Genomic DNA, 27,566 nt, shown 5'->3' with positions numbered 1-27,566 from the left:
GCATTTGCATAAACACAAACAATCACACATTTACCAAATCAAAAAAATGTCCCTCTGCCAAGGTACTTCACCAATGAGAATACATTGTTTATTTGGGATTCGTTGCTGCCTTTTAGCTTAATGGCAGACCATGCACAATGCACATATTTTCCTAGCATAGGGTAATAACCCACTTGGTACAAGAACAAGACAACATGCGAAGGCCCACAGACTATTCACATATGTGCAATAAAAGTGAATGAAAAATGAAGACTGTAGACATTAGCATTATTGCACTGAATAGTACTTATTCACAGTAATGAGGACTGTGATGAAGGATAATGGGTGTGCAAAATGGGTAAAAGTTTCGTTACAGTGTCGCCAGATTTTGTGTGACTTATAGATGTTGGTAACAACGTGATGAATCATGGAAAATGGTGCACTGAATAGTACTTATTCACAGTAATGAGGACTGTGATGAAGGATAATGGGTGTGCAAAATGGGTAAAAGTTTCGTTACAGTGTCGCCAGATTTTGTGTGACTTATAGATGTTGGTAACAACGTGATGAATCATGGAAAATGGAGACTGCCATCATCATTTGTTTCGTTTCATAAAAAAATATGCATTGTGGCCTGCTTTCTGCAAAATAGTAATATGTGACACTGCAAGTAGGGACATGTGTGGCTCACCGTTGACCTGATGGTGGCCCGCTACTTACCATTTGTTCTTGCATTTTTTTCATTTTTTAACTTGACTTTCATTTGCTCTCAAAATGGAGGAATTGGGCTCTTTTAGAACTTAGTTCTTTGGAGCCCAGTCTGGGGGCAGCGGAATCCCAGTTAAGAATAATAATTTGTCTCACAACATGATATTTTTGAACTTCTGGCTGTTACTCAGTCACAGTAAGGGTTTTGCAGCCTGCAATACTAAAAAGTCAGTACACCTCTCCTGTTGATGCATTTTGAAATTAATATATAACTGCTGCTCACTTCAGTTGCAGCAATTGAAGCTGTGCTATTTGCTTTCTGCCTAACCACTATTCATAAATTATGACAGTCATAAAAAACAGCAAAGTATATTTGACAAGCAAAAGAGTGGATTGCAGCTGTGCTATTAGGTTTGTGGATACCAGCTTCCTAGAAAATATAAAAACATAATAATTTTGTAAATAAATTTAAAAAATGAGGCAAAAGGGAAATTGAATAAAGAGAAAATTCTTTTGACGGTCTGAAGAAAACTACAAAAAAAGTCTTTCTCATGGCTTCACTGCCTTCTTCACATGTATTCAAATAAGTATGAAATCAAAGTGCACTTGCATTTAATAGGGCTCTGAAATTGCCTTTTTATGACAGACCAGTGTTGTTGGTATGGATGCCTGATTGGGGTCTTTGAAATGTAGACTATGATTAACAGAAAAATGAACGAAGTCTTCACTGTTGAGGCACTAATCTGAAGTGAAGCAATCAGAAATAACAGCATTTCCAGGGAATACATACTTTCTCAGAACTCTCAGAAGAATATGCTTTGTTCTTATAGATAACACTTTTAAAAAGCACTTATTGCTACATCTTTTTACTCCACGAAAGACCCACCTGCCAATTACAAGCTTTCCCATATGAAATTTGTGCCTCCAAACTTTTGATACATCTCAACTACTTTTCCTACACCACCAAGATGATCTCCTCTGCAAACATGAACTTCTCTGCAGAAGATCCTCCAATCTATAACAGAGTGTCTTGCCACATGTAATTCCAATGAGTTAAAAGTATTTGAACATTTGCTGATCCACAGAAATGTCATCTTCAAATAGTGTGACTACTAACAGCAAACCAACTATGTACATTTTTGTATACTAAAATGAGAGATGTGAATCCCTCTTTTCTGTGCAACACATTTGAAAGTCCATCTGAACAGTCCTTTCTAGCAACAAGGACCATATGCACAGAACATTTTTACATGTTCTTTTTGTTCCAAGGAGCCCCTGTTCAAAACACCACTGTATGACTTCACCCTGCAAATTAAATGGACTCAGTATGAGTTAACATCAATCATGAAAACTTATAAAATATGCCCTCAGATAAAGAACATACTGACAAATACACAAATAATGAACCAACCTTAAAATCCATAATAACCAACAGCTTATGAAATGTTGAAACCTTCTATCTTGAAAGCAAGGAAAGGAAACTGTAATAAACTACAATCTTCCATTCAAAAAGTTACATGTAGTGACTATCACAATCGCATCAGATTAATTCATGGAATATATAACATCCATAAAAATGTCAGAAGTATGAAACCTTAATATCACTAACTGTACATAATATAAATTCAAAATTCCTACCAGACAAACAAAATCAGCTAACTTTATTTATGAAATAAAATAAATTATAAACAGCATTCTCACTAATTATCAGCATATGTGTTATCATGATAAAATAAAACATATGGTAATTTCATTTACAAAACAAAAGAAGTAACAACAGTCTCATGACTCATGATTGGCCATCTGATCATGCTGTTACCAACCTCTACACATCACACAGAAAGCGCCAACACTGTAGCTGTAAGATGTAACACATGCATTAGCAAAGTACATTGTAATTTGATTTAAGAATCTGAGGTATGCTCCAAATGGCCTATATTGTTCACAATAGTTACCGTATGGTCAAAGTAATCGTGGGCAGTCGGATCATTGCACACTCAAGATCAATGTTCTGAATATCAATTCACAGTGAAAAAGTGCCTTAATGTATTTCTAGTTCAGTCTGACAGTTCATGGTACAACTACACAGTCCGTGCAGCTCACACTACATATGATACACACATAGCACTCATGTGGCTTGGCGATCTGCACACTGTTTATTTATTTATTTATTTATTGTTCCGTGGGACCAAATTAAGGAGAAGTCTTCATGGTCATGGAACGAGTCAATACATGAAATTATAACATGATAGTAGAAACAGATAAAATGAAATGCAAGAAACATATTCAGGCGACGATTCATAAGGTTAAATAAAGAAAATCAACAATGTAACTCTGGAATTTGTTTAATTTTTCAGCTCTTCCAGGAGCTTCTCGACAGAATAAAAGGAGTGAGCCATGAGGAAACTCTTCAGTTTAGACTTAAAAGCGTTTGGGCTACTGCTAAGATTTTTGAGTTCTTGAGGTGGTTGTGGTTGTTGTTGTGGTCTTCAGTCCTGAGACTGGTTTGATGCAACTCTCCATGCTACCCTATCCTGTGCAAGTTTCATCATCTCCCAGTACCTACTGCAACCTACTTCCTTCTGAATCTGCTTAGTGTATTCATCTCTTGGTCTCCCTCTACGATTTTTACCCTCCACGCTGCCCTCCAATGCTAAATTTGTGATCCCTTGATGCCTCAGAACATGTCCTACCAACCGGTCCCTTCTTCTCGTCAAGTTGTGCCACAAACTCCTCTTCTCCCCAATTCTATTCAATACCTCCTCATTAGTTATGTGATCTACCCATCTAATCTTCAGCATTCTTCTGTAGCACCACATTTTGAAAGCTTCTATTCTCTTCCTGTCCAAACTATTTACCGTCCATGTTTCACTTCCATACATGGCTACACTCCATACAAATACTTTCAGAAACGACATCCTGACACTTAAATCTATATTTGATGTTAACAAATTTCTCTTCTTCAGAAACGCTTTCCTTGCCATTGCCAGTCTACATTATATATCCTCTCTACTTTGACCATCATCAGTTATTTTGCACCCCAAATAGCAAAACTCCTTTACTACTTTAAGTGTCTCATTTCCTAATCTAATACCCTCACCATCACCCGACTTAATTCGACTACATTCCATTATCCTCGTTTTGCTTTAGTTGATGTTCATCTTATATCCTCCTTTCAAGACACTGTCCATTCCATTCAACTGCTCTTCCAAGTGCTTTGCTGTCTCTGACAGAATTACAATGTCATCAGCGAACCTCAATGCTTTTATTTCTTCTCCATGGATTTTAATACCAACTCCGAATTTTTCTTTTGTTTCCTTTACTGCTTGCTCAATATACAGATTGAATAACATCAGGGAGAGGCCACAACCCTGTCTCACTCCATTCCCAACCATTGCTTCCCTTTCATGTCCCTCGACTCTTATAATTGCCATCTGGTTTCTGTACAAATTGTAAATAGCCTTTCGCTCCCTGTATTTTACCCCCGCCACCTTTAGAATTTGAAAGAGAGTATTCCAGTCAGCATTGTCAAAAGCTTTCTCTAAGTCTACAAATTCTAGAAATGTAGGTTTGCCTTTCCTTAGTCTTTCTTCTAAGATAAGTCGTAGGGTCAGTATTGCCTCACGTGTTCCAATATTTCTACGGAATCCAAACTCATCTTCCCCGAAGTCAGTTTCTACCAGTTTTTCCATTCATCTGTAAAGAATTCATGTTAGTATTTTGCAGCTGTGACTTATTAAACTGATTGTTCGGTAATTTTCACATCTGTCAACACCTGCTTTCTTTGGGATTGGAGTTATTATATTCTTCTTGAAGTCTGAGGGAATTTCGCCTGTCTCATACATCTTCCTCACCAGATTGTAGAGTTTTGTCAGGACTGGCTCTCCCAAGGCCGCCAGTAGTTCTAATGGAATGTTGTCTACTCCCGGGGCCTTGTTTCGGCTCAGGTCTTTCAGTGCTCTGTCAAATTCTTCACACAGTATCGTATCTCCCATTTCATCTTCATCTACATTCTCTTCGATTTCTATAATATTGTCCTCAAGTACATCGCCCTTGTATAGACCCTCTATATACACCTTCCATCTTTCCGCTTTCCCTTCTTTGGTTAGAACTGGGTTTCCATCTGAGCTTTTGATATTCATACAAGTGGTTCTCTTTTCTCCAGACGTCTCTTTAATTTTCCTGTAAGCAGTATCTATCTTACCCCTAGTGAGATAAGCCTCTACATCCTTACATTTGTCCTCTAGCCATCCCTGCTTAGCCATTTTGCAATTCCTGTCGATCTCATTTTTGTGACGTTTGTATTCCTTTTTGCCTGCTTCATTTACTCCATTTTTATATTTTCTCCTTTCATCAATTAAATTCAATATTTCTTCTGTTACCCAAGGATTTCTACTAGCCCTCAGCTTTTTACCTACTTGATCCTCTGCTGCCTTCACTACTTCATCCCTCAGAGCTACCCATTCTTCTTCTACTGTACATCTTTCCCCCACTGCTGTCAATTGTTCCCTTATGCTCTCCCTGAAACTCTGTACAATCTCTGGTTTAGTCAGTTTATCCAGGTCCCATCTCCTTAAATTCCCACCTTTTTGCAGTTTCTTCAATTTTAATCTGCAGTTCATAACCAATAGATTGTGGTCAGTCCACATATGCCCCTGGAAATGTCTTACAATTTAAAACCTGGTTCCTAAATCTCTGTCTTACCATTATATAATCTATCTGATACCTTTTAGTATCTCTGGGATTCTTTCATGTATACAACCTTTTTTTATGATTCTTGAACCAAGTGTTAGCTATGATTAAATTATGCTCTATGCAAAATTCTACCAGGTGGCTTCCTCTTTCATTTCTTAGCCCCAGTCCATATTCACCTACTATGTTTCCTTCTCCCCCTTTTCCTACACTCGAATTCCAGTCACCCATGACTATTAAATTTTTGTCTCCCTTCACTATCTGAATAATTTCTTTTATCTCATCATACATTTCATCATCAACTGCAGAGCTAGTTGGCATATAAACTTGTACTACGGTAGTAGGCGTGGGCTTCGTGTCTATCTTGGCCACAATAATGCGTTCACTATGCTGTTTGTAGTAGCTTACCCGCACGACTATTTTTTTATTCATTATTAAACCTACTCCTGCGTTACCTCTATTTGATTTTGTATTTATAACCCTGTATTCACCTGACCAAAAGTCCTGTTCCTCCCGCCACCGAACTTCACTAATTCCCACTATATCTAACTTTAACCTATCCATTTCCCTTTTTAAATTTTCTAACCTACCTGCTCGATTAAGGGATCTGACATTCCACGCTCCGATCTGTAGAACGCCAGTTTTCTTTCTCCTGATAACGACGTCCTCCTGAGTAGTCCCCGCCCGGAGATCTGAATGGGAGACTATTTTACCTCCGGAATATTTTACCCAAGAGGATGCCATCATCATTTAACCATACAGTAAAGCTGCATGCCCTCGGGAAAAATTACGGCTGTAGTTTCCCCTTGCTTTCAGCCGTTCACAGTACCAGGACAGCAAAGCCGTTTTGGTTATTGTTACAAGGCCAGATCAGTCAATCATCCAGACTGTTGCCCCTGCAACTACTGAAAAGGCTGCTGCCCCTCTTCAGGAACCACATGTTTGTCTGGCCTCTCAACAGATACCCCTCCGTTGTGGTTGCACCTACGGTACAGCCATCTGTATCGCTGAGGCACACAAGCCTCCCCACCAACGGCAAGGTCCATGGGGGGGGGGGGGGGGGGGGGTAGCTTATTGAAAATGGGTGCAGCAGAATAGTGCACTCCTTTAGCATAAGAGTCAAGGAAGTGCATTCCACAGGCAGATTTGATTTCTGCCTAGTATTAACTGAGTGAAAGCTGCTAACTCTTGGGAATAAGCTAATATTGCTAACAACAAATGACATTGAAGAAAATATATACTGTGAGCGCAATGTCAGAATTCCCAGACTATTGAATAGGGGTTGACAAGAGGTTCTCCAACTTACACCACATATAGCTCGAACAGCCCTTTTTGAGCCAAAAATACCCTTTTTGAATCAGAAGAATTACCCTAAAAAATAATACCATATGACATAAGCGTATCAAAATATGCGAAGTAGACTACTTTTCATGTTGAACTGTTACTTATTTCAGATACTGTTTTAATGGTAAGTGAAGCAGCATTTAGTTTCTGAACAAGATCCTGAACATGGGCTTTCTACAACAGCTTACTATCTATCCGAACGCCTAGGAACTTGAACTGTTCTGTCTCGCTTATAATATGCCCATTCTGTCTGATAAAAATATCAGTTCTTGTTGAATTGTGAGTTAGAAACTGTAAAAACTGAGTCTTACTATGATTTAGCATCAAATTATTTTCCACAAGCCACGAACTTATTTCATGAACTACATTATTTGATAATGTTTCAATATTACACACAAGATCCTTCACTACTAAGCTGGTGTCATCAGCAAACAGAAATATTTTTGAATTACCTGTAATACTAGAAGGCATATCATTTATATAAATAAGAAACAGCAGTGGCCCCCGCACCGACCCTTGGGGAACGCCCCACTTAACAGTGCCCCATTGGGACTGAACATCAATACCACTCTCAATATTGCGGAGAATTACGTTCTTCTTTTTTTTTCTTAAAGTAATAGGCGAACCAATTGTAAGCTACTCCCCTTACTCCGTAATGGTCAAACTTCTGCAGTAATATCTTGTGGTCAACACAGTCAAAAGCCTTCGTTAAATCAAAGAAAATACTGAGCATTCGCAACCTTTTATTTAATCCATCTAAAACCTCACAGAGAAAAGAGAATATAGCATTTTCAGTAGTTAAACAATTTCTAATACCGTACATTTGATAGCAAATTATGTGAATTTAAATGCTCCAGTAACCTTGTATATACAACCTTCTCTATAACTTTAGCAAACACTGATGGCATAGAAATAGGTCTGTAATTGTCAACATTATCCCTGTCTCCCTTCTTATAAAGTGGCTTCACTACCGAGTACTTTAATCGGTCAGGAAACTGACCACTCCTAAAGGAAAAGTTACAGATATGGCTAAGTACTGGGCTAACATACATAGAACAATACTTCAGTATTCTGGTAGATGCCCCTTCATATCCATGAGAGTTCTTGGTCTTTAGTGATTTAATTATTAACTCAATGTTTAGTTTTATGATGTTAGTTTTATGACTAATGGTTCTGAGTATCAGATCACCATGAAAAGCAATGTGACACACTTGGTTATTAGTTTGTTTGTTGAAAGTACACACTGAAATGAAAGTGTATATCACTGATAAAATAGTTCTTTCAACATTGGGCATAATACACATGCACTCACATGGGATAACAGTCGCCACCCTTTCTTAATCTACAGACTATTTGTAGTTGCTTCCCCATAGACATACCGTACCAATATGTTTCTACAGCTCAGCCCATCTCGCTTTGTATTAGATAATGATTTACAATTACATATAAAAGTAAAACTTCACATTATCATATTCATGGGAAATAATTTTAAATAATAGATTAATAAACATGCAGACACACATTAGAAGAAAAAAAAAAAACAAAAATAGCAAATTTGTGCATAGGAACTTCAGAGTGTATACAGAAACAAAGTTGCACAAAGAAAAATGTTGCAAAACCCATACTATAAAAAATCTTCTAACATAACAAGGAAAAAAGAAAGCACAGTGAAAAGAAAAATATTATATCATACTGTGTTATCTACACAACTGGAACAATAATTACTGAAATCAAATCTTGGAAAGATGGGGGAGAGTGAAGGAGTATCATAAGTTTCCCAACCCAGCCTGACCCTGGATGAAGGGGAAACAGACAATGACACTGCTTGACAATCCCCAAAGGAATAAATTAGGCAAACTAATGAAATGAAAGCTTTTCTTCCAAATAAAATGCATCTTGATGCAGGAAAATGACAGTATAACTTCTGTGACAGAACACTACTGTCATAACATACTTTTATTAGACATAGCATGTTGATCCTAAGTGATTTATGCAGACCAAGCTTTTACAGTAGTCTTTCGTTCTTTTTGTGATTACCAGCTTATTTCCATTTTTTCTCTGACTTTTCTCATAGGCCTTTTTATCATAATGCCTTTAAATATGCCAATTCTACACTTTACTTTCATTATAAACCACCTTCAAAACTGAGGCCACTAACATATATGCTTGTACAGTGATACTTGACTTGCAGATGGGAGATCTGTATCAAATTTTGTTGATGAAAGACATTTTTGCTGGGATAGTAAGAGTTAAAGACAAATATCGTGGATTAAATAAGTTAGGTCATATGACAATATTGATGATGGTCTGTCTGTCAGATCAAGTTGCTAAGCTCAGTACCTGATTGAGAGTTATCCAAGAGGAACAGACTGCATGTTGGCACAGCGTGTTACTCTCTCACTTATCTTTCACCTTAATTTTAAATGGATATAAATTATACTCCTCACACACTCACCTACAATAGTCACCATTAACACACAACACTCCTGTTTCTCAAAGAAAAGGTGCCCAAACGGTACAAATAAAGTAAGCCTTCACGATGTAGGCACCTTACTTTGTATGTAATATCCCAGCCAGCAGTTCCATGTAGTGATTACAATTTACTTTTATCATATTAATTTTGTATTTGATAGTTTTATTATTTTTAGATCCTCTACTCACTTAACTAACGTTTTTGCCACATTCCAGTTTGCCTGTTCTTCAGTGCTACCCTTTAGTAATAACTAGATACTAGAATTTTTAATAATTTAGTGTTAACATAATTGATGTTAAAAACTAATTATTGGTAATTCATAAAAGAAATTCATTTCCTTGTCTTCACTCTATATGATTCCCATATCTTAGAGAGAGACTTAAAAATTTGTAAACTGAACAACATACCTCTTAGGGAAGTATAGGACTGTAAAATGTTTTTAAACAGAATTGCTATAATAAAGAATAAAGGGAAAAAAGAGAGTATTTATTTATTTATTTTTTGTTGCAGGTGACGGCACTATTAAGAGAACAAACACGCTTGTGCCATCAGCTTGAAACACTAACTGGATGCAATGTTGAAGCAACAAATTCTGCTACTGAACCAAGCACTTCCGCTTTGCACTGCTGTTGTGAAAGTGAGCGCATGCTGGATGCTGTTCGTGAAGAGAATAGACGCCTGGAACGTCTTGTGGAGGCACATTCTGCAGAGTTGGCTGAAATCCGGCAGATGCTTTCTAGACTTATTGACAGAGAGAGGGATTCAGCTGCTCTGTAATGTATATGTGTGTGCAACTAAACTCCAAAATATTCAGGGCACTAGTCAAAGTACACCTAGGCATCTCTTTGTGGCTTCTCTGAGCAAGTGGCAAAAATAAATGCCAGTTGTCAAAATACATCTGAACATATTCCTTTGTGTTCAGTCATTAATAACTCGGTGATACTGAAGCAAAGACTTTATAAGAAGCCTTCTTCTGCTGCTACAGAAACGAAAAGTGTTTACGTAGAACATAAGTAACACTCTGTTATGGGAGAAAAAATTCCTTGAAATGAAGATTAAAATGTTAAATGCCAAGGAATAATTTAATTATTTTTAATGTTATAATGTCTTAATTTGGAATGCATTATTTTCATAAAAGTGTACATTATTGTTTATGACACTGTAAGTTTCAGACTCCAATATACTATTTTGGAATATTTTGTTGCTATAAAACTTATGATTCTAGATGAGTTGTTGTTATTGTTATTCTGAAGGCATGAATATGAATGTTTCTTCTGAACAATGTTTATATTTTTGTTACATGAAAATCTTGCCATACTTTTAAAAAGTGTGAAAGCAAATAAAACTAACTCAATTTTTCTTTGACTATGAATGGTGTAGTACAGTGTTGTAACTCTTAGACAAATATTCCCTTTAAAGAGATGCTGGCCACTACATGAACACATGCCCTTAGTGACACCAGTCAACAAGGTAACGTAAGAGAGAAAAGTTGCATGCACTGACTGTCTGTGAATCACGTGAACTCTTTTGTATTTTCACTGATTGTGTATCACATTCTCTGATGAGATTTTGCAAAAATGGAATTCCCATTTTTCATACCAATGGTATTGTGAAAATTCTCTTCACAAGTACTTTTTATTTCCCCAGCAAATTTATGAATGTCATCAATTCCATATTACCTCAAATGATGCTCAGTGTTCTCATATTTAAATTAGCCCACTCTGGCTTAGGCAAGGAAAATTGTGTGTGGCTCACAGTGAAGTGCAGGAATGGATTGGAAAGGTGGAATAAAGCATGAGGAAAGGGAGGCCACAGCGCGAAAAGTTAGTGTGTAGCAGAGTGAAGTGGGAGGTATGGGGATGGGGTGAATTTAAGTGCGGGACAAGGGCCAGCAAAGATTAAAAATAGCTGGATTATAGGTTCAAAGGATGTATGGTGAAGACAATATAGACAGCCTCACTGACAGATGAAAAAGCTCTGCCAGTTCAATACTTGCAGCATCTTGTTTTGCTAGTGTCTTCCATCTTACGAATTAAATTGCAAAACAATCTATTTCCACCTTGTTGAACATCTCAGATACTTTGAAGAAGAAAAGTATTAATTAAATCGATAACAATCTACATGATTACTCTGTTATTCACAATAAAGTGCCTGGCATAGGGTTCAACGAACCACCTTCAAGCTGTCTCTCTACTGTTCCACTCACAAACAGCACGCAGGAAAAACGAGCACTTAAATTTTTCTGTGCAAGCCCTGATTTCTCTTATTTTATGGTGATGATCATTTCTTCCTCTGTAAGTGGGTGCCAACAGAATGTTTTCACAATTGGAGGAGAAAACTGGTGATTGAAATTTCATGAACAGATCCTGTTGCAACGAAAAACGCCTTTGTTTTAATGATTGCCACTCCAGTTCACATATCATGTCTGTGCCACTTTATCCCCTATTTCATGATAATACTAACTGAGCTGCCCTTCTTTGTACTTTTTCATTGTCATCCATCAGCCCCACCTGATGGGGATGCCCACACTGCACAGCAGTACTCCAGAATAAGGTGGACAAGTGTGGTGTAACCAGTCTCTTTAATAGACCTGTTGCACCTTCTGTGTGTTCTGCAAATGAATTGCAGTCTTTGGTTTGTTTACCCATGACATTATCTATGTGATAGTTTCAATTTAGGTTATTTGTAATTGTAATCCCTAAGTATTTAGTTGAATTTACAGCCTTCAGATTTGTGTGACTTATTGTGTAACCAAAATTTAGTGGTTTTTTTTAGTACTCATATGAATAACTTCACACTTTGACAGCATCATCTGCGAACAATCTAAGAGGGTACTCAGATTGTCTCCTATGTCATTAACATACATCAGGAACAGTAGAGGCCATAGAACACTTCCTTAGGGAACGCTGGATGTTACTTCTGTTTTAGACGATGACTTTCTGTCTATTACTGCGAACTATAACCTTTCTGACAGGAAATCATGAATCCAGTTGCACAACTCAGACTATATTCCATAGGCATGCAGTTTGGTTAGAAGATGCTTATAAGGAACAGTGTCGAAAGCCTTCTGGAAATCTAAAAATTTGGAATCAATTTGACATCCCCTGTTGATAGCACTCATAAGTGTTGCGATTCCATGCTATTCATGGCCTTTGGAGACAATTGTGATAAACCTTTAAGTTGGTAAGTTGAACTCTCATCAGTACGTGTTTCTTGAAGTGCCAGTACATCTACCTCATTTTCTTTCATAATTTTGGAGAGGATATCAGCTTTGGCTCTGCTATAGCCTTCAATGTGGGATGGCATATTCTTAGAACATGTTTAATCTATGGTTTTTTGATGGGCCACATTCTGCTAGCCTTAGAGTAGTGCATCTGGCAGGGCTGGGGGGTAAGAATATGTCCGGCCATCGCTTGGTGGTGACATTTGCTTCATGTTTCGCTCATCTTCTCATCAAATCGAAACACTACTAGGAGAGTGGGCCATGTCAAGACTGTCACTTAGCACTCTTTACTTCATGAGAATAAAGGGCTAGTTGTGTCCGAAAGAATGATATTTTCTGAATCTGTGCTGACTATGTGTCAAGAAATTGATTTCTTCGAGGTACTTCATAATGTTCGAGTACAGTATACGTCTTCCACAAAACCTGCAAATCGACTTTAGTGATATGGGCCTGTAATTCAGCAGATTACGTCTTGATAACTCCCTTTTTTTGGGTATTGGTGTGACTTGAGCAATTTCCCAGTCTTTAGGTACAGATCTTTCTGTGAGTGGGTGATTGTATATACAAGGACTGTTCAATAAAGAATGATCATAATTTTTTTTATGATCATTCTTTATTGAATGGCCCTCATAACTGCTAAATATGGAGCTATTGAATCAGCATACTCTAGAGGAACCTGACTGGTATACAACCTGGACTGGAGGCCTTGCCTTTATTAAGTGATTTAAGCTGCTTTGCTACTCCAAGGAAATCTACTTCTATTTTTCTCATCTTGGCAGTTGTTCTTGATTGGAATTTGGGAATATTTACTTTGTCTTCTATGGTGAAGGAGTTTCGGAAATCTGTGTTGAATAACTTGGCTTTAGTGGCACTGTCATCAGTGACTTCATCGTTGTTACTGTGCAGTGAAGGTATTGATTGCATATTGTTGCTTCAAATTGCAGTGTTCTCATCACAATTAGGCTTATCATGATTCCTCTACAGTGTTCTAGGTCAGTTTAATGAAACTTCCTTGTACAATACTGCAGCTCTGTTTACTTTCAATACTTGCTAAGTATGAGCAGCCAGTTTGTCACACTGTGGTCAACACGATGTTAGTTTTGAAGATGGCAGATGTAGAGAATTTACTGAAAGATGGCCTGTACTGAGTTCACATGAATGGAATCTGAATAACAATCAAGTCAATGCAGCACATTTTGACACTGAACAGCAACCGATGCTTTCACTGGCGTATGAAGAAGTAACACGAAAAAACAACTTTAGCTTCAGCTGTTATTGTTTCATTGCCTTTAATACTAAAAAATAATTTTGATGTGAACATGGTATGCAATCCAGATACTATATGTAGTGTTGGATTATTCTGCTGACCAGTGGCATGTTTAGTAGCTGAGATATCAGACGAAGTACTTACTCAGTGATAATAGAGTTGTAAGGCACAAAGCAAAAAAATAAGAAGTTAGGAAGGAAATGGTTCATCAGACAGAAGGTAAGAAAATTTGAATATGATAATTATTTGACAATGAATAGGTAAACTGGATGGCATTAAAAAAGTTCATTATTTTAAGATTTCACACATCTGCATGAAAGGGGTAATTATTTTACAAATTCTTCATGTGCAAACTGTAAAGAGTGTTGCCTTCATGAAGCTGGGCTGATTGAACCTGTTAAAATGTGGACTTGGGCCAAACACCTGGAAGTGTCAAGAAACCCAATGGCAACCTCTGTCAATTTAAAGTCTCTATATAGCCAATCAATGCTCCGACACAAAGATAAACATACACCAAACCATGTCCACAGGACCTCCTGAAAAAGCTGATCGAAGGTGAATATTTTTCTTAGATAGATTTGGCCAATGCATATTTGCAGGTTACACTGGATGAGGAGTTGCAAAGCATTATTGTTATCTACACTTCCTTTGGTTTATACAAATACAGGTGTTTCTCTTTTAGGATCTCTTCAGCTCTGGCAATCTTTTAGAGATATCTTGAACAATTAATCATCTCCATCCTTACTTGCACTGACCACCTCAATGACTTAATTGTCAGGGGCACTGTGCATCAGATCCCCTGCAATCTTTACACCCTATTTACACACTGTGTGATGCAGAGCTCAAGTGCCATTTACACAAATACCAGATTTTTCAGGAGCAAGTGGAATACGTCTAACACTTGCTCAGCAAAGAAGCAAGCCAACCCACTGACAGCAACTTTACAGCTACCGACTCTTTCCTCTATGCCCAAACATTACAGGAGCTGCAGTGCCTTTCTTTTCTTTTTAATTATTATTCTAAGTTCCTTCCTTAAATTGTCCATATTACACATCTGCTAAACCAGTTGTGAAAGAAGGGTGTTCAGTACAGGTGTGAGCATTCTTTCACACAGCTGAGGCATCTGCTGTGCATGGCACCCTGCTGTACGCACTTTCCCAATCGCATCTATTTGTTTTGGTTGCGGTTAACACTCCATATGGTATTGGTGTGGTGCTGGTTCACAGGAATGATGATGGTACTGAGCAACCAATTGCCTTTGCACCAAATACCCTGACACCCACAGAAAAAGAACTACTCACAGGTAGAAAAAGAAGTTTTGGCAGTTATGTTTACAATTGAGAAGTTCCATGTTTACCTATTCGAGACCAAGCTCACACATTATGGACCACAAAACATTGATTGTATTATTTGAGCTTTGCTCATTATGTCTACAGCAAACAGCAGAATGGCTTTTACTCAGCTTGTGCAATTACATGATTAGACACAAGCCTATAGCACAACACACAAATGCAGACATTCCATCTTACTACTGTCAGGATCAGACCCAGCCTTTGATCAGATGGAAATGGAAATCTCGTGTTTCCATACAGATGTGGAATGGCAAAACACCTTGGATGAGTTTCCCATTACAGCTGTTTGAACTGCTACAGACATGGACTGCAACTCTATCTTATAGTATATCATGCCCTATGTTCCCTATGGGTGTGTCACACATTTTTTCAAAGAACACCATCCTAGGGCTGCAGGCCTCCACTCGCCTCTCCCACCATCTGGTGGCACTAATGTGCACTTCGTGCAACTGTTTCAGCACCATGATAGGCCTCATCTTAATGCTGCTGTTAGGCATGTTAACATGGGGCTGGAGAAGGCACTGATGGCAGAGGGCATGGCTCGCATTGCAGTTGTCAGTTGAGTCTATCAATAATTGGGTTTCACTAGGCATGGCCTGCACCTCAATAGGTATGGGAAGGGGAGGCTGGCAAAGCTTATAGTGTAGTGGGGTCACTCATGGAAAAATTCCTGTAGTGTTGGTGTTATAGCTGCATATTTTTTAGATTGAAGTCAGCTGATAGGGGGAGTTCCTTTAAGCAGGGTTACCTAAGAGAGGAATCACCTTAGCTCAGGTGTCCAAGTAGAGAAGGAATTAGCATATTTCATCAAAATACAAGAGGTATTAGAGATAAAGTTAGTGAACTGCTTATAGATGTTGACACTGACATTATTGGTATATTGGAACATCATTTAAAATTATTTGACAATTCAGAGGCTTCCTTTACCAGGATACAGATTAGCTGGCTGTTTTTCAAGGAGTTCTTTGTGGAGTGGACATGCACATAAAAAAACAGTATTCCATTTGAGTGTGCATCACAGACAATATTCATTCTTTATTACTAGATGGGCATTATGTTAGTAAAAAGGTGACTGACCTCTCAGACCATGATGCACAAATTTTAACACTAAAAGGTTTTGGTACTCAAACAAATGTTATATATAATTACAAACTAAGTAGAAAAACTAATCTAATGGCAATAGAGTTTTTTTATACCTTGTTGTGGAACAAGTGTGGCAGGATACTCATAGTGTCAATGACACAGTTGACAAATATAATGCTTTCCTTAACACATTTCTCATGCTCTTTAAAAATTGCTTTCCATTAGAACATTCTAATCAGGGTACTAGCAGTAAAAGGTAGCATGGATGGCTGACTAGTGGGATAAGGATATGTAGAACAAAGTGGTAATTGAATCAGTGTTAAAAGTAGTCACAATCAAGCTACAGTAGCACATTGCAAACAGTATTGTAAGGTGCTTAAAAATGTTGTTAGGCAGGCAAAGAGTATGTGGTATGCAAATAGAATAACTGATTGACAGGATAAAATTAAAACCATATGGTCAGTTGTGAAGGAAGTGTCTTATCAGCAGCACAAGGTCGACAATATAAAGTCAGTTTGTAGTAAGAATATTTCTGTTACTGGTGAGTCAGATATATGTACAGTATTTAACAATCACTTTTTGAACATTGCTGGTGAATTAAATAAAAACTTAATTTCTACAGGGAATCATATCTCTCTTGGAAAATGCCTTTCTGAGACTGACGTCTGATTCCTATGTGATACTGACAAGAGGAAAACTGAGTCAAGCTGAAGACTAAGAACCCTCATGGATATGATAGAGTGCCTAGCAGAATATTAAAGTACTGTGCTGAACATGTTAGCATGGTACTTAGTCATATTTGTAATTTTTCCTTTAAGAATGGTCAGTTTCCAGAATGATTAAAGTAGTAGTAAAGCCGCTTTATAAAGAAGGGGAAAGGGATAATACAGACAATTGTAGAGCTATTCCTGTGCCATCAGTGTTTGTTAAGGTTATTGAAAAGGCTGTTTATGTAAGGATAATTGATCATTTTATTTCCCATAATTTGCTATCAAATGTTCAGTTCGGTTTTAGAAGTGGTTTAACAACTGAGAAAGCAATATTATCTTTTCTCTGTGAGGTACTGGACGGATTAAACAAAAGGTTTTGAACACTAGGCGTCGTTCTTGATTTAATTAAGGCGTTTGATCATGTTGATCACAGAATATTACTCCAAAAGTTGAACCATTATGGAATACTGAGAGTAGCTCAAAGTTGGTTTGCCTCTTACTTTAACAGACAGCAAAAGATCATTATTCACAGTGCTGAGAATGGCTGTGGTGTTGGGTCTGAGTGGGGCATGGTTAAATAGATGGATCCCCAGGGATCAGTGCAGGGGCCACTCCTGTTCCTTATTTATATAAATGATATGCCCTCTAGTGTTACAGGTAATTCTAAGATATTTCTGTTTGTTGATGACATTAGTTTGGTAGTAAAGGATGTTGTGTGCAACACTGGCTCTGTTTCAAATAGTGTAGTTCATGACGTAAGTTCATAGCATGTTGAAAATAAACTAATGCTAAATCACAGTAAGACTCAGTATTTACCGTTTCTAACACACAATTCAACAAAACCCGACATTTTCATTTTACAGAATGGGCATATGATTAGTGAAACTGGACAGTCCAAATTTTTAGGCATCCAGATAGATGGTAACTGTCACGCAGAGCTCACGTTCAGGATCTTGTTCAAAGACCTAATCCTGCCATTTTTACTATAAAATCGGTATCCGAAGAAAGCGATAGTTCGACACAAAAAGTAGTCTACTCTGATTATTTTCATTCACTTATGACATGTGGTATTATATTTGGGATAACTCTTCCTATTCTCAAAGGATATTTTTGGCTCAGAAACAGGCAGTTTGGGCAATAAGTGGTGTAATTTAGCGAACCTCCTGTTGACTCCTGTTTATTAGTCTAGGCAGTATGACATTGGCCTCTCAATACATATGTTCTTTACTGTTATTCCTTGTTAATAATATCAGTTTATTCCCAAGAATTAGCAGCTTTCACTGAGTTAATACTAAGCAGAAATCCAATCTGCATTACGATAGCATTTCCTTGACTCTTGTACACAAATGTGTGCAGGATACCGCTGCATCCATTTTCAATTAGCTACCACAAGAATTCATACATCCTAGCAGTAATACACACACTTTCAAATCAAAATTGAAGAGTTTCCTCATTGGTCACTCCTATTCTGTCGAGGAGTTCCTTGAAAAATTAATTTTTCCTATCGGATAATGGGCGCCAATTCACAGTGACAGCTTTGAACAATTCTGTGGCTCAAACAACATGGGGAAAAAAAACTAAATTGCTCCAGAATAGGCCATAAAGGCACAACGGTACTGACTGGCTGCCGTGTCATCCTCAGCCCATAGGCATCACTGGATGCAGATATGGAGGGGCATGTGGTCAGCACACTCCTGTCTTGGCTGTATGTCACTTTCCAAGACCAGAGCCGCTACTTCTCAATCAAGTAGCTCCTCAGTTTGCCTCACATGGACTGAGTGCACCCCACTTGCCAACAGTACTCGGCAGCACCCATCCAAGTGCTTTAGCGATCTGACGGGAACTGGTGTTACCACAGCGGCATGGCTGTTGGCCTAAGAACACGAAACACCTATTTAATCTGACATTTCACCTATCCTCCAGTGGCGAAGTGTATTGTATGGTGCAAATGATTAAACAATTTTCTGAGTCTGGATAGAGTGGCCAGAATAGCAGTCATGAGTGGGGGGAACCTCTCTCTCTCTCTCTCTCTCTCTCTCTCTCTCTCTCTCTGTGTGTGTGTGTGTGTGTGTGTGTGTGTGTGTGTGTGTGTGTGTGTGTGTGTGTGTTGTTTTCCTGTCCTTTCTTTTCTGAAGAAAGCTTTGGCTGAAAGCTCAGTGTCTTACAATCTTTTTCGTTGTACCTGTCTGCAACTCGACGTGTCATCTTTATAGTGAGTAGCAATCTGTCCTTTTCATCATTGTTGATATTCCAACCTGGTCTTTCCATTGTTTCATGTTTTAAAGTCAAATATGAAAGTGTACACTATTTTATATACATTTCTGAGATACTTCTGCACAATTGCATACAGCAGTTTCCAGTATAAAAAATGAAATCCCTATTTATCTTGTTCAAACTGTGAAACTGCCCTCAATGGATTCTTCAATAGAATAATAACACTTTTCCACCAGAAGAGTGAAGAGCAATATTTTCTGTGAACCAAGCCCCTTGATAAATATATTACTGCCTTTTATTTTATTGTACATTTTTTACCTCATATACTCTGGTTTTTGGGTATAGAGTTTTACACAATGTGTCGGTAGTTTAAAATTCTCTCTGAGGTAAGTGCTGTACTTGTGCTCAAGCCAGAACGAGTTCAGTGTATCCTGAAGTTTTATACAAGATACCAGCACCTCATATACTGCACTGAAAGGGACAAAATAGATAGTGTTTTTAAATTTTGTAACAATGGTCGATAGGATATCTGTTGTTTGGCAACACACAGGTTCCTAATATGAAGAGTGTTATGACATTTGCTGAATTCCCCCACAAGATTATGCCACAACAAATAACTGATTCAAAGTGGCAGTGATAGACTATCTTTCCGGTGTCTATGTTTGTAACACCTGCCAAAATACACAATGAAAATGCTAAGTTGTTAAGCTTATTTGCTGAGTTTGTCAATATGTGTCTTACAACAAAATTTTTGTCAAGATTTAGGCCAAAGAACTTTATGAGGTTTGCTTCTGTGATGTCATGATCATTGCAAGTTATCTCTATTTCACTCTGTTCTAACGATTTACCTTCAAACTGGGTTATTTTGGTTTTAGTTACATTTAGTTTTAGTCTACATTCCTGGAAATGGAAAAAAGAACACATTGACACCGGTGTGTCAGACCCACCATACTTGCTCCGGACACTGCGAGAGGGCTGTACAAGCAATGATCACACGCACGGCACAGCGGACACACCAGGAACCGCGGTGTTGGCCGTGGAATGTCGCTAGCTGCGCAGCATTTGTGCACCGCCGCCGTCAGTGTCAGCCAGTTTGCCGTGGCATACGGAGCTCCATCGCAGTCTTTAACACTGGTAGCATGCCGCGACAGCGTGGACGTGAACCGTATGTGCAGTTGACGGACTTTGAGCGAGGGCGTATAGTGGGCATGCGGGAGGCCGGGTGGATGTACCGCTGAATTGCTCAACACGTGGGGCGTGAGGTCTCCACAGTACATCGATGTTGTCGCCAGTGGTCGGCGGAAGGTGCACGTGCCTGTCGACCTGGGACCGGACCGCAGCGACGCACGGATGCACGCCAAGACCGTAGGATCCTACGCAGTGCCGTAGGGGACCGCACCGCCACTTCCCAGCAAATTAGGGACACTGTTGCTCCTGGGGTATCGGCGAGGACCATTCGCAACCGTCTCCATGAAGCTGGGCTACGGTCCCGCACATCGTTAGGCCGTCTTCCGCTCACGCCCCAACATCGTGCAGCCCGCCTCCAGTGGTGTCGCGACAGGCGTGAATGGGGGGACGAATGGAGACGTGTCGTCTTCAGCGATGAGAGTCGCTTCTGCCTTGGTGCCAATGATGGTCGTATGCGTGTTTGGCGCCGTGCAGGTGAGCGCCACAATCAGGACTGCATACGACCGAGGCACACAGGGCCAACACCCGGCATCATGGTGTGGGGAGCGATCTCCTACACTGGCCGTACACCACTGGTGATCGTCGAGAGGACACTGAATAGTGCACGGTACATCCAAACCGTCATCGAACTCATCGTTCTACCATTCCTAGACCGGCAAGGGAACTTGCTGTTCCAACAGGACAATGCACGTCCGCATGTATCCCGTGCCACCCAACGTGCTCTAGAAGGTGTAAGTCAACTACCCTGGCCAGCAAGATCTCCGGATCTGTCCCCTATTGAGCATGTTTGGGACTGGATGAAGCGTCGTCTCACGCGGTCTGCACGTCCAGCACGAACGCTGGTCCAACTGAGGCGCCAGGTGGAAATGGCATGGCAAGCCATTCCACAGGACTACATCCAGCATCTCTACGATCGTCTCCATGGGAGAATAGCAGCCTGCATTGCTGCGAAAGGTGGATATACACTGTACTAGTGCCGACATTGTGCATGCTCTGTTTCCTGTGTCTATGTGCCTGTGGTTCTGTCAGTGTGATCATGTGATGTGTCTGACCCCAGGAATGTGTCAATAAAGTTTCCCCTTCCTGGGACAATGAATTCACGGTGTTCTTATTTCAATTTCCAGGAGTGTATCTTCTTGGAGCCATGATTCAAGTGTGTCTAAAGTATTTTTGACACTTTCTGGAATTCTTCCAACACCTCATTTTCAATTACTCAAGAAAATGCTAACTTCTAAACTCCACAGAAAAAGTTCTTGGGTGAACAAGTACTGTTTGACAAAGATTTCTAAATTGCAATTCTTAAGTTCATGTTTTGTGCTGCTCATTTATTTGTCACAGGTATATAAAGATACATCTGTAGAAATTTTGATGCTTTTCTGAAATTACTTGATGGAATTTTGAGTAAATTAATGTGAGGTCATAGAAGTGTAAATCTTGCCATACTTGGAGATGTGAACTTCAACACTTTACATGACTGCCAGGAAAGCATAAGTTTTACAGAATGTATTCTATCATATGGGCTAAAGATCTACTTGGGCTGGTACCCATTAGAGCAGATAACACACATGACAGTTCAGTAGATTATGCTATATAAAATTGACTAATCTCAGCAAACACCATAAATGATCACCTCTCATATCAGTTAGGTAGACACTAGTGCTAAAATGTAATAGCAAATTTAAACTGAGGAAAATGTGTGAGTATAAGAGAAGACAATCCACAAATAACATTGCTACGCTACAACATAGTTTAACACATTAACCTTGGGAATCAGTTATTACTACTGTTGGTGTCAACCATAAATGGAACATGTTCTTAGAACTTCCGACTGGTCACATAAGAAAAGCCCATAAAAAAAAGCAAGTATTCAAAAAACACATTTAAAATCAAAACCTATGGGATTAATTACTAAAACAAAAGGTCTGAAAGAAAAATATGCAAAACATATATATCTTGCACATACTGACTAACTCTGAGTTATATAAGGAACTCTATACGCTGTCCAAATATCAGGTCGCAAAAGAGTCAAGAGATTAAAAGCAGAAGAATTAGCCAACAGAGATGAAGCTCAGATAATGTCTCAAAGTCCTGCTGGTCAATTGTAAATGAAATCAGAAACAATTAAACAGGAACTAAATAATTAACTAAATAATTAACTGTGAATAATTATTCATTTCTGACACCCTTCTAGTTAGCAATATTTTTAATAATCACTTTACATGTGCTGTTGAAACCAGATACGCATCATACCTTTGAGTCCACTAACAAACAGATCTTCAGTACACTACCTGCAGTAACTACAGAAGACATTCTGCAACTTATTAACAACCTCAGAAACAAAAGATCTGTGGTATTAAATTAAATCTCTCCATATCTATTAAAGAAATGTGAACATGAACTAGTGAAACCATTGGTTCATCTAACAAACTGTGCTGTTGAAGATGGTGTATTCCCTGAGAAGTTGAACCTGGGTGTAGTCACTTCATTACATAAAAAGAAAGAAACACTTTCAGAACTACAAACCCATTGCCCTAATCTTAACATTTAGCACAATGACTGAGAAAACAATGTTAATTGAAGTTTTGGAACATTACAACAATGCTGACATATTAGGGAATTTTCAACATTGTTTCAGAAGAGGTCAAAGTACTGTATCAGCAGCAGTTAAATTTGTCCATTATTTACTTGAAAAAACAAAAGTCCCAAGCAGTAGGAATATTCCCGGATCTTTCAAAAACTCCTGACAGAGTACATCATGATGTGCTCTTATCAAAAATTGCTATGAGCGTTGTCACTGGAAAAATCATGCAGTTGCTGGAAACACAGTTAAGACAACAGTGTACAGAAATTACATACAATAATAGAGAAATACTGAGAAGACATAGTCAAGAATATGAAATATACATTTTGGTGTTCCTCAGGGTTCCATTTTAAATCCATAACTATTTATGTTCAGCAAATTATTTCCCAAGTTCACTAGATAATACGCACTTGATCTGTGTGTGTGCCAGACACACGTCTGGTGTCTGTTGTGCAGACAGTGAGCCCATTCTAACTTAAGAGATTCAAAACATTATTGAAAAGGCAACAGCTCACTTTGAAAGAAAGAACTTAAAAAGGTAACACAGAAAAAAAAACAAATATCCCTTTTAAATCAAGTGATCCAAATAAGCAAAAATGTTGTTAATGATGATGATATGCCAAAAACCCATTCAGAATGTAAATTTCTGGATTTATACATAGATGACCCACTTTCATGGAAGCAGCAAGTTGCCCATGTCTGCAAAAAACATCCAGTGTATATGTATTAAGGAGATTTGCAGAAGGACTGTATATTTTGGATTAATATAACATTTATTGTCTTATGGAATGGTACTGTTGTGTGGGACTTCCCACACTAATATGAAAAGGTTTTCATAATGCAGAAAAGTCGTATGGGTGACAGCGAAAATAAAACAGGGAACATTTTGCAAAAGCCTATTCACTAGATTCAATATTTTCACAGTTTATACCTTGTATATGCTGGAAACCATATGCTAGTGAAAGAAAGTACTAATGTCATAAATTATAACATTATGAAAACGATAAGTTACTACTCACCATATAGCGAAGATCCTGAGTCACAAGCCGGGCACAACAAAAGAATTGTCAGAAAGTAAGCTTTCAGTCAACAAGGTCTTTTTCGGAAAAAGAAAGAAAAAAAAAAACACGCACATACATCTCTGGCTGCTGAGGCCGCACTGCGAGCAGCACCGCATGGTCCGCAGCTCGTGGTCATGCGGTAGCGTTCTCGCTTCCCGCGCCCGGGTTCCTGGGTTTGATTCCCAGCGGGGTCAGGGATTTTCTCTGCCTCGTGATGACTGGGTGTTGTGTGGTGTCCTTAGGTTAGTTAAGTTTAAGTAGTTCTAAGTTCTAGGGGACTGATGACCATAGATGTTAAGTCCCATAGTGCTCAGAGCCATTTTTGAGCAGCGCAAGATGGGAAAAGTAACTAGGTGGTCGGGTTGAGGAGGAGGCTGGGAGGATGAGGGGGAGAGATGGCAGGGTAGGAGTGGAGGACAGTGAAGTGCTGCTTGTGGGAGCATACAGGGACGAGGTCGAGAAGGGGTAGGGCAGCTAGGTGCAGTTGGGAGGTTAGACTGTGGGCAGGAGGGGGGAATGTAGCTTAGCAGAGGAGGAGAGAATTTAAGACTGGGTGTGTTGGAATGGGAACAGGGAAGGGGCTAGATGGGTAAGGACAATGCCTAATGAACGTTGAGGCCAGGAGGGTTATAGGAACATAGGATGTATTGCAGGGAGAGTTCTCACCTGTGAAAATCAAGAAAAGCTGGTGTTGGTGGGAAGGATCCATATGGCGCAGGCTGTGAAGCAGTCATTGAAATGAAGAACGTTGTTTTGGGTGGTGTGCTCAGCAACAGGGTGGTCTAGCTGTTTCTTGGCCACAGGTTGTCAGTGGCCATTCATGTGGACAGACTGTTGGTTGTCATGCCCAAGTAGAATGCAGCACAGTGGCTGCAGCTTAGTTTGTAGATCACATGACTAGTTTAACAGATAGCCCTACCTTAGGTGGGATAGGTGATGCTTGTGACCGGACTGGACCGGGAGGTGGTGGGAGGATGTATAGGACAGATCTCGCACCAAGGTCTATAACAGGGATATGAGCCATGAGGTGAGGGGTTGGGAGCAGGAGTTGTGTAGGGATGGATGACGATATTGTGTAGATTCAGTGGGCAGCAGAATACCACTGTGAGAGGTGCGGATGCAGCAATCTTTGAAGCTGAGGTCAACATCAAGGAAACTGGTTTGTTGGGTTGAGTAAGACCAGGTGAAGCAAATGGGGGAGAATGTGTTGAGATTCTGGAAGAATGTGGATATGGTGTACTCACTCTCAACAGAGATCATGAAGATGTCGTCAGTGAGTCTGAACCAGATGAGGGGTTTGGGATTCTCGTTGTTTAGGAAGGATTCCTCTAGAAGGCCCATGAATAGGTCAGCGCAGGATGGCGCCATGCAAGTACCCACAGCTATACCCTGCATCTGCGGGCATTAACTGCAACAAAATTTTGTATATATATATATAATAGAGGGAAACATTCCACGTGGGAAAACTATATCTAAAAAGAAAGATGATGAGACTTACCAAACAAAAGCGCTGGCAGGTCAATAGACACACAAACAAACACAAACATACACACAAAATTCAAGGTTTCGCAACAAACGGTTGTTTTGTCAGGAAAGAGGGAAGGAGAGGGAAAGACGAAAGGATGTGGGTTTTAAGGGAGAGGGTAAGGAGTCATTCCAATTCCTGGAGCGGAAAGACTTACCTTAGGGGAAAAAAAAGGACAGGTATACACTCGCTCACACACATATCCATCCGCATATACACAGACACAAGCAGACATTTGTAAAAGCAAAGAGTTTCTTTAACAGAAGGAGGAAATAAGACGACAGAAAAGACTTCGAAATGTAACAGTGACAGTAACAAACGTAATTGTTGGGTTCAAATTAATGATATGAATATAATAGAGGGAAACATTCCACGTGGGAAAAATATATCTAAAAAGAAAGATGATGAGACTTACCAAACAAAAGCGCTGGCAGGTCCGATAGACACACAAACATACACACAAAATTCAAGCTTTCGCAACAAACGGTTGCTTCGTCAGGAAAGAGGGAAGGAGAGGGAAAGACAAAAGGATGTGGGTTTTAAGGGAGAGCTTTCCTGACGAAGCAACCGTTTGTTGCGAAAGCTTGAATTTTGTGTGTATGTTTGTGTGTCTATCGACCTGCCAGCGCTTTTGTTTGGTAACACTGGACAGGTATACACTCGCACACACACACACACACATATCCATCCACACACACACACACACACACACACACACATATATATATACACTCCTGGAAACTGAAATAAGAACACCGTGAATTCATTGTCCCAGGAAGGGGAAACTTTATTGACATATTCCTGGGGTCAGATACATCACATGATCACACTGACAGAACCACAGGCACATAGACACAGGCAACAGAGCATGCACAATGTCGGCACTAGTACAGTGTATATCCACCTTTCGCAGCAATGCAGGCTGCTATTCTCCCATGGAGACGATCGTAGAGATGCTGGATGTAGTCCTGTGGAATGGCTTGCCATGCCATTTCCACCTGGCGCCTCAGTTGGACCAGCTTTCGTGCTGGACGTGCAGACCGCGTGAGACGACGCTTCATCCAGTCCCAAACATGCTCAATGGGGGACAGATCCGGAGATCTTGCTGGCCAGGGTAGTTGACTTACACCTTCTAGAGCACATTGGGTGGCACTGGATACATGCGGACGTGCATTGTCCTGTTGGAACAGCAAGTTCCCTTGCCGGTCTAGGAATGGTAGAACGATGGGTTCGATGACGGTTTGGATGTACCGTGCACTATTCAGTGTCCTCTCGACGATCACCAGTGGTGTACGGCCAGTGTAGGAGATCGCTCCCCACACCATGATGCCGGGTGTTGGCCCTGTGTGCCTCGGTCGTATGCAGTCCTGATTGTGGCGCTCACCTGCACGGCGCCAAACACGCATACGACCATCATTGGCACCAAGGCAGAAGCGACTCTCATCGCTGAAGACGACACGTCTCCATTCGTCCCTCCATTCACGCCTGTCGCGACACCACTGGAGGCGGGCTGCACGATGTTGGGGCGTGAGCGGAAGACGGCCTAACGGTGTGCGGGACCGTAGCCCAGCTTCATGGAGACGGTTGCGAATGGTCCTCGTCGATACCCCAGGAGCAACAGTGTCCCTAATTTGCTGGGAAGTGGCAGTGCGGTCCCCTACGGCACTGCGTAGGATCCTACGGTCTTGGCGTGCATCCGTGCGTCGCTGCGGTCTGGTCCCAGGTCAACGGGCACGTGCACCTTCCGCCGACCACTGGCGACAACATCGATGTACTGTGGAGACCTCACGCCCCACGTGTTGAGCAATTCGGCGGTACATCCACCCGGCCTCCCGCATGCCCACTATACGCCCTCGCTCAAAGTCCGTCAACTGCACATACGGTTCACATCCACGCTGTCGCGGCATGCTACCAGTGTTAAAGACTGCGATGGAGCTCCGTATGCCACGGCAAACTGGCTGACACTGACGGCGGCGGTGCACAAATGCTGCGCAGCTAGCGCCATTCCACGGCCAACACCGCGGTTCCTGGTGTGTCCGCTGTGCCGTGCGTGTGATCATTGCTTGTACAGCCCTCTCGCAGTGTCCGGAGCAAGTATGGTGGGTCTGACACACCGGTGTCAATGTGTTCTTTTTTCCATTTCCAGGAGTGTGTGTATATACACAC

General features: G+C 40.1%; 1 protein-coding gene across 1 annotated transcript in view; it reads left to right on the top strand.

The window, feature by feature from the left end:
* Positions 1-10,517, top strand: part of LOC126176474 (uncharacterized) — a 255,480-nt gene extending 244,963 nt beyond the window's left edge. Inside the window, exon 12 of the mRNA XM_049923629.1 lies at positions 9,707-10,517. Within this exon, the coding sequence (XP_049779586.1) occupies positions 9,707-9,973 (267 nt within the window). The 3' untranslated portion in view covers positions 9,974-10,517. The remainder of the gene's footprint in view (positions 1-9,706) is intronic.
* Positions 10,518-27,566: the final 17,049 nt, after the last annotated feature.

This window comes from Schistocerca cancellata, chromosome 3 (assembly GCF_023864275.1).
Source record: "Schistocerca cancellata isolate TAMUIC-IGC-003103 chromosome 3, iqSchCanc2.1, whole genome shotgun sequence".
NCBI lineage: Eukaryota > Metazoa > Arthropoda > Insecta > Orthoptera > Acrididae > Schistocerca > Schistocerca cancellata.
This window is presented reverse-complemented; position numbering and strand designations above follow the sequence as displayed.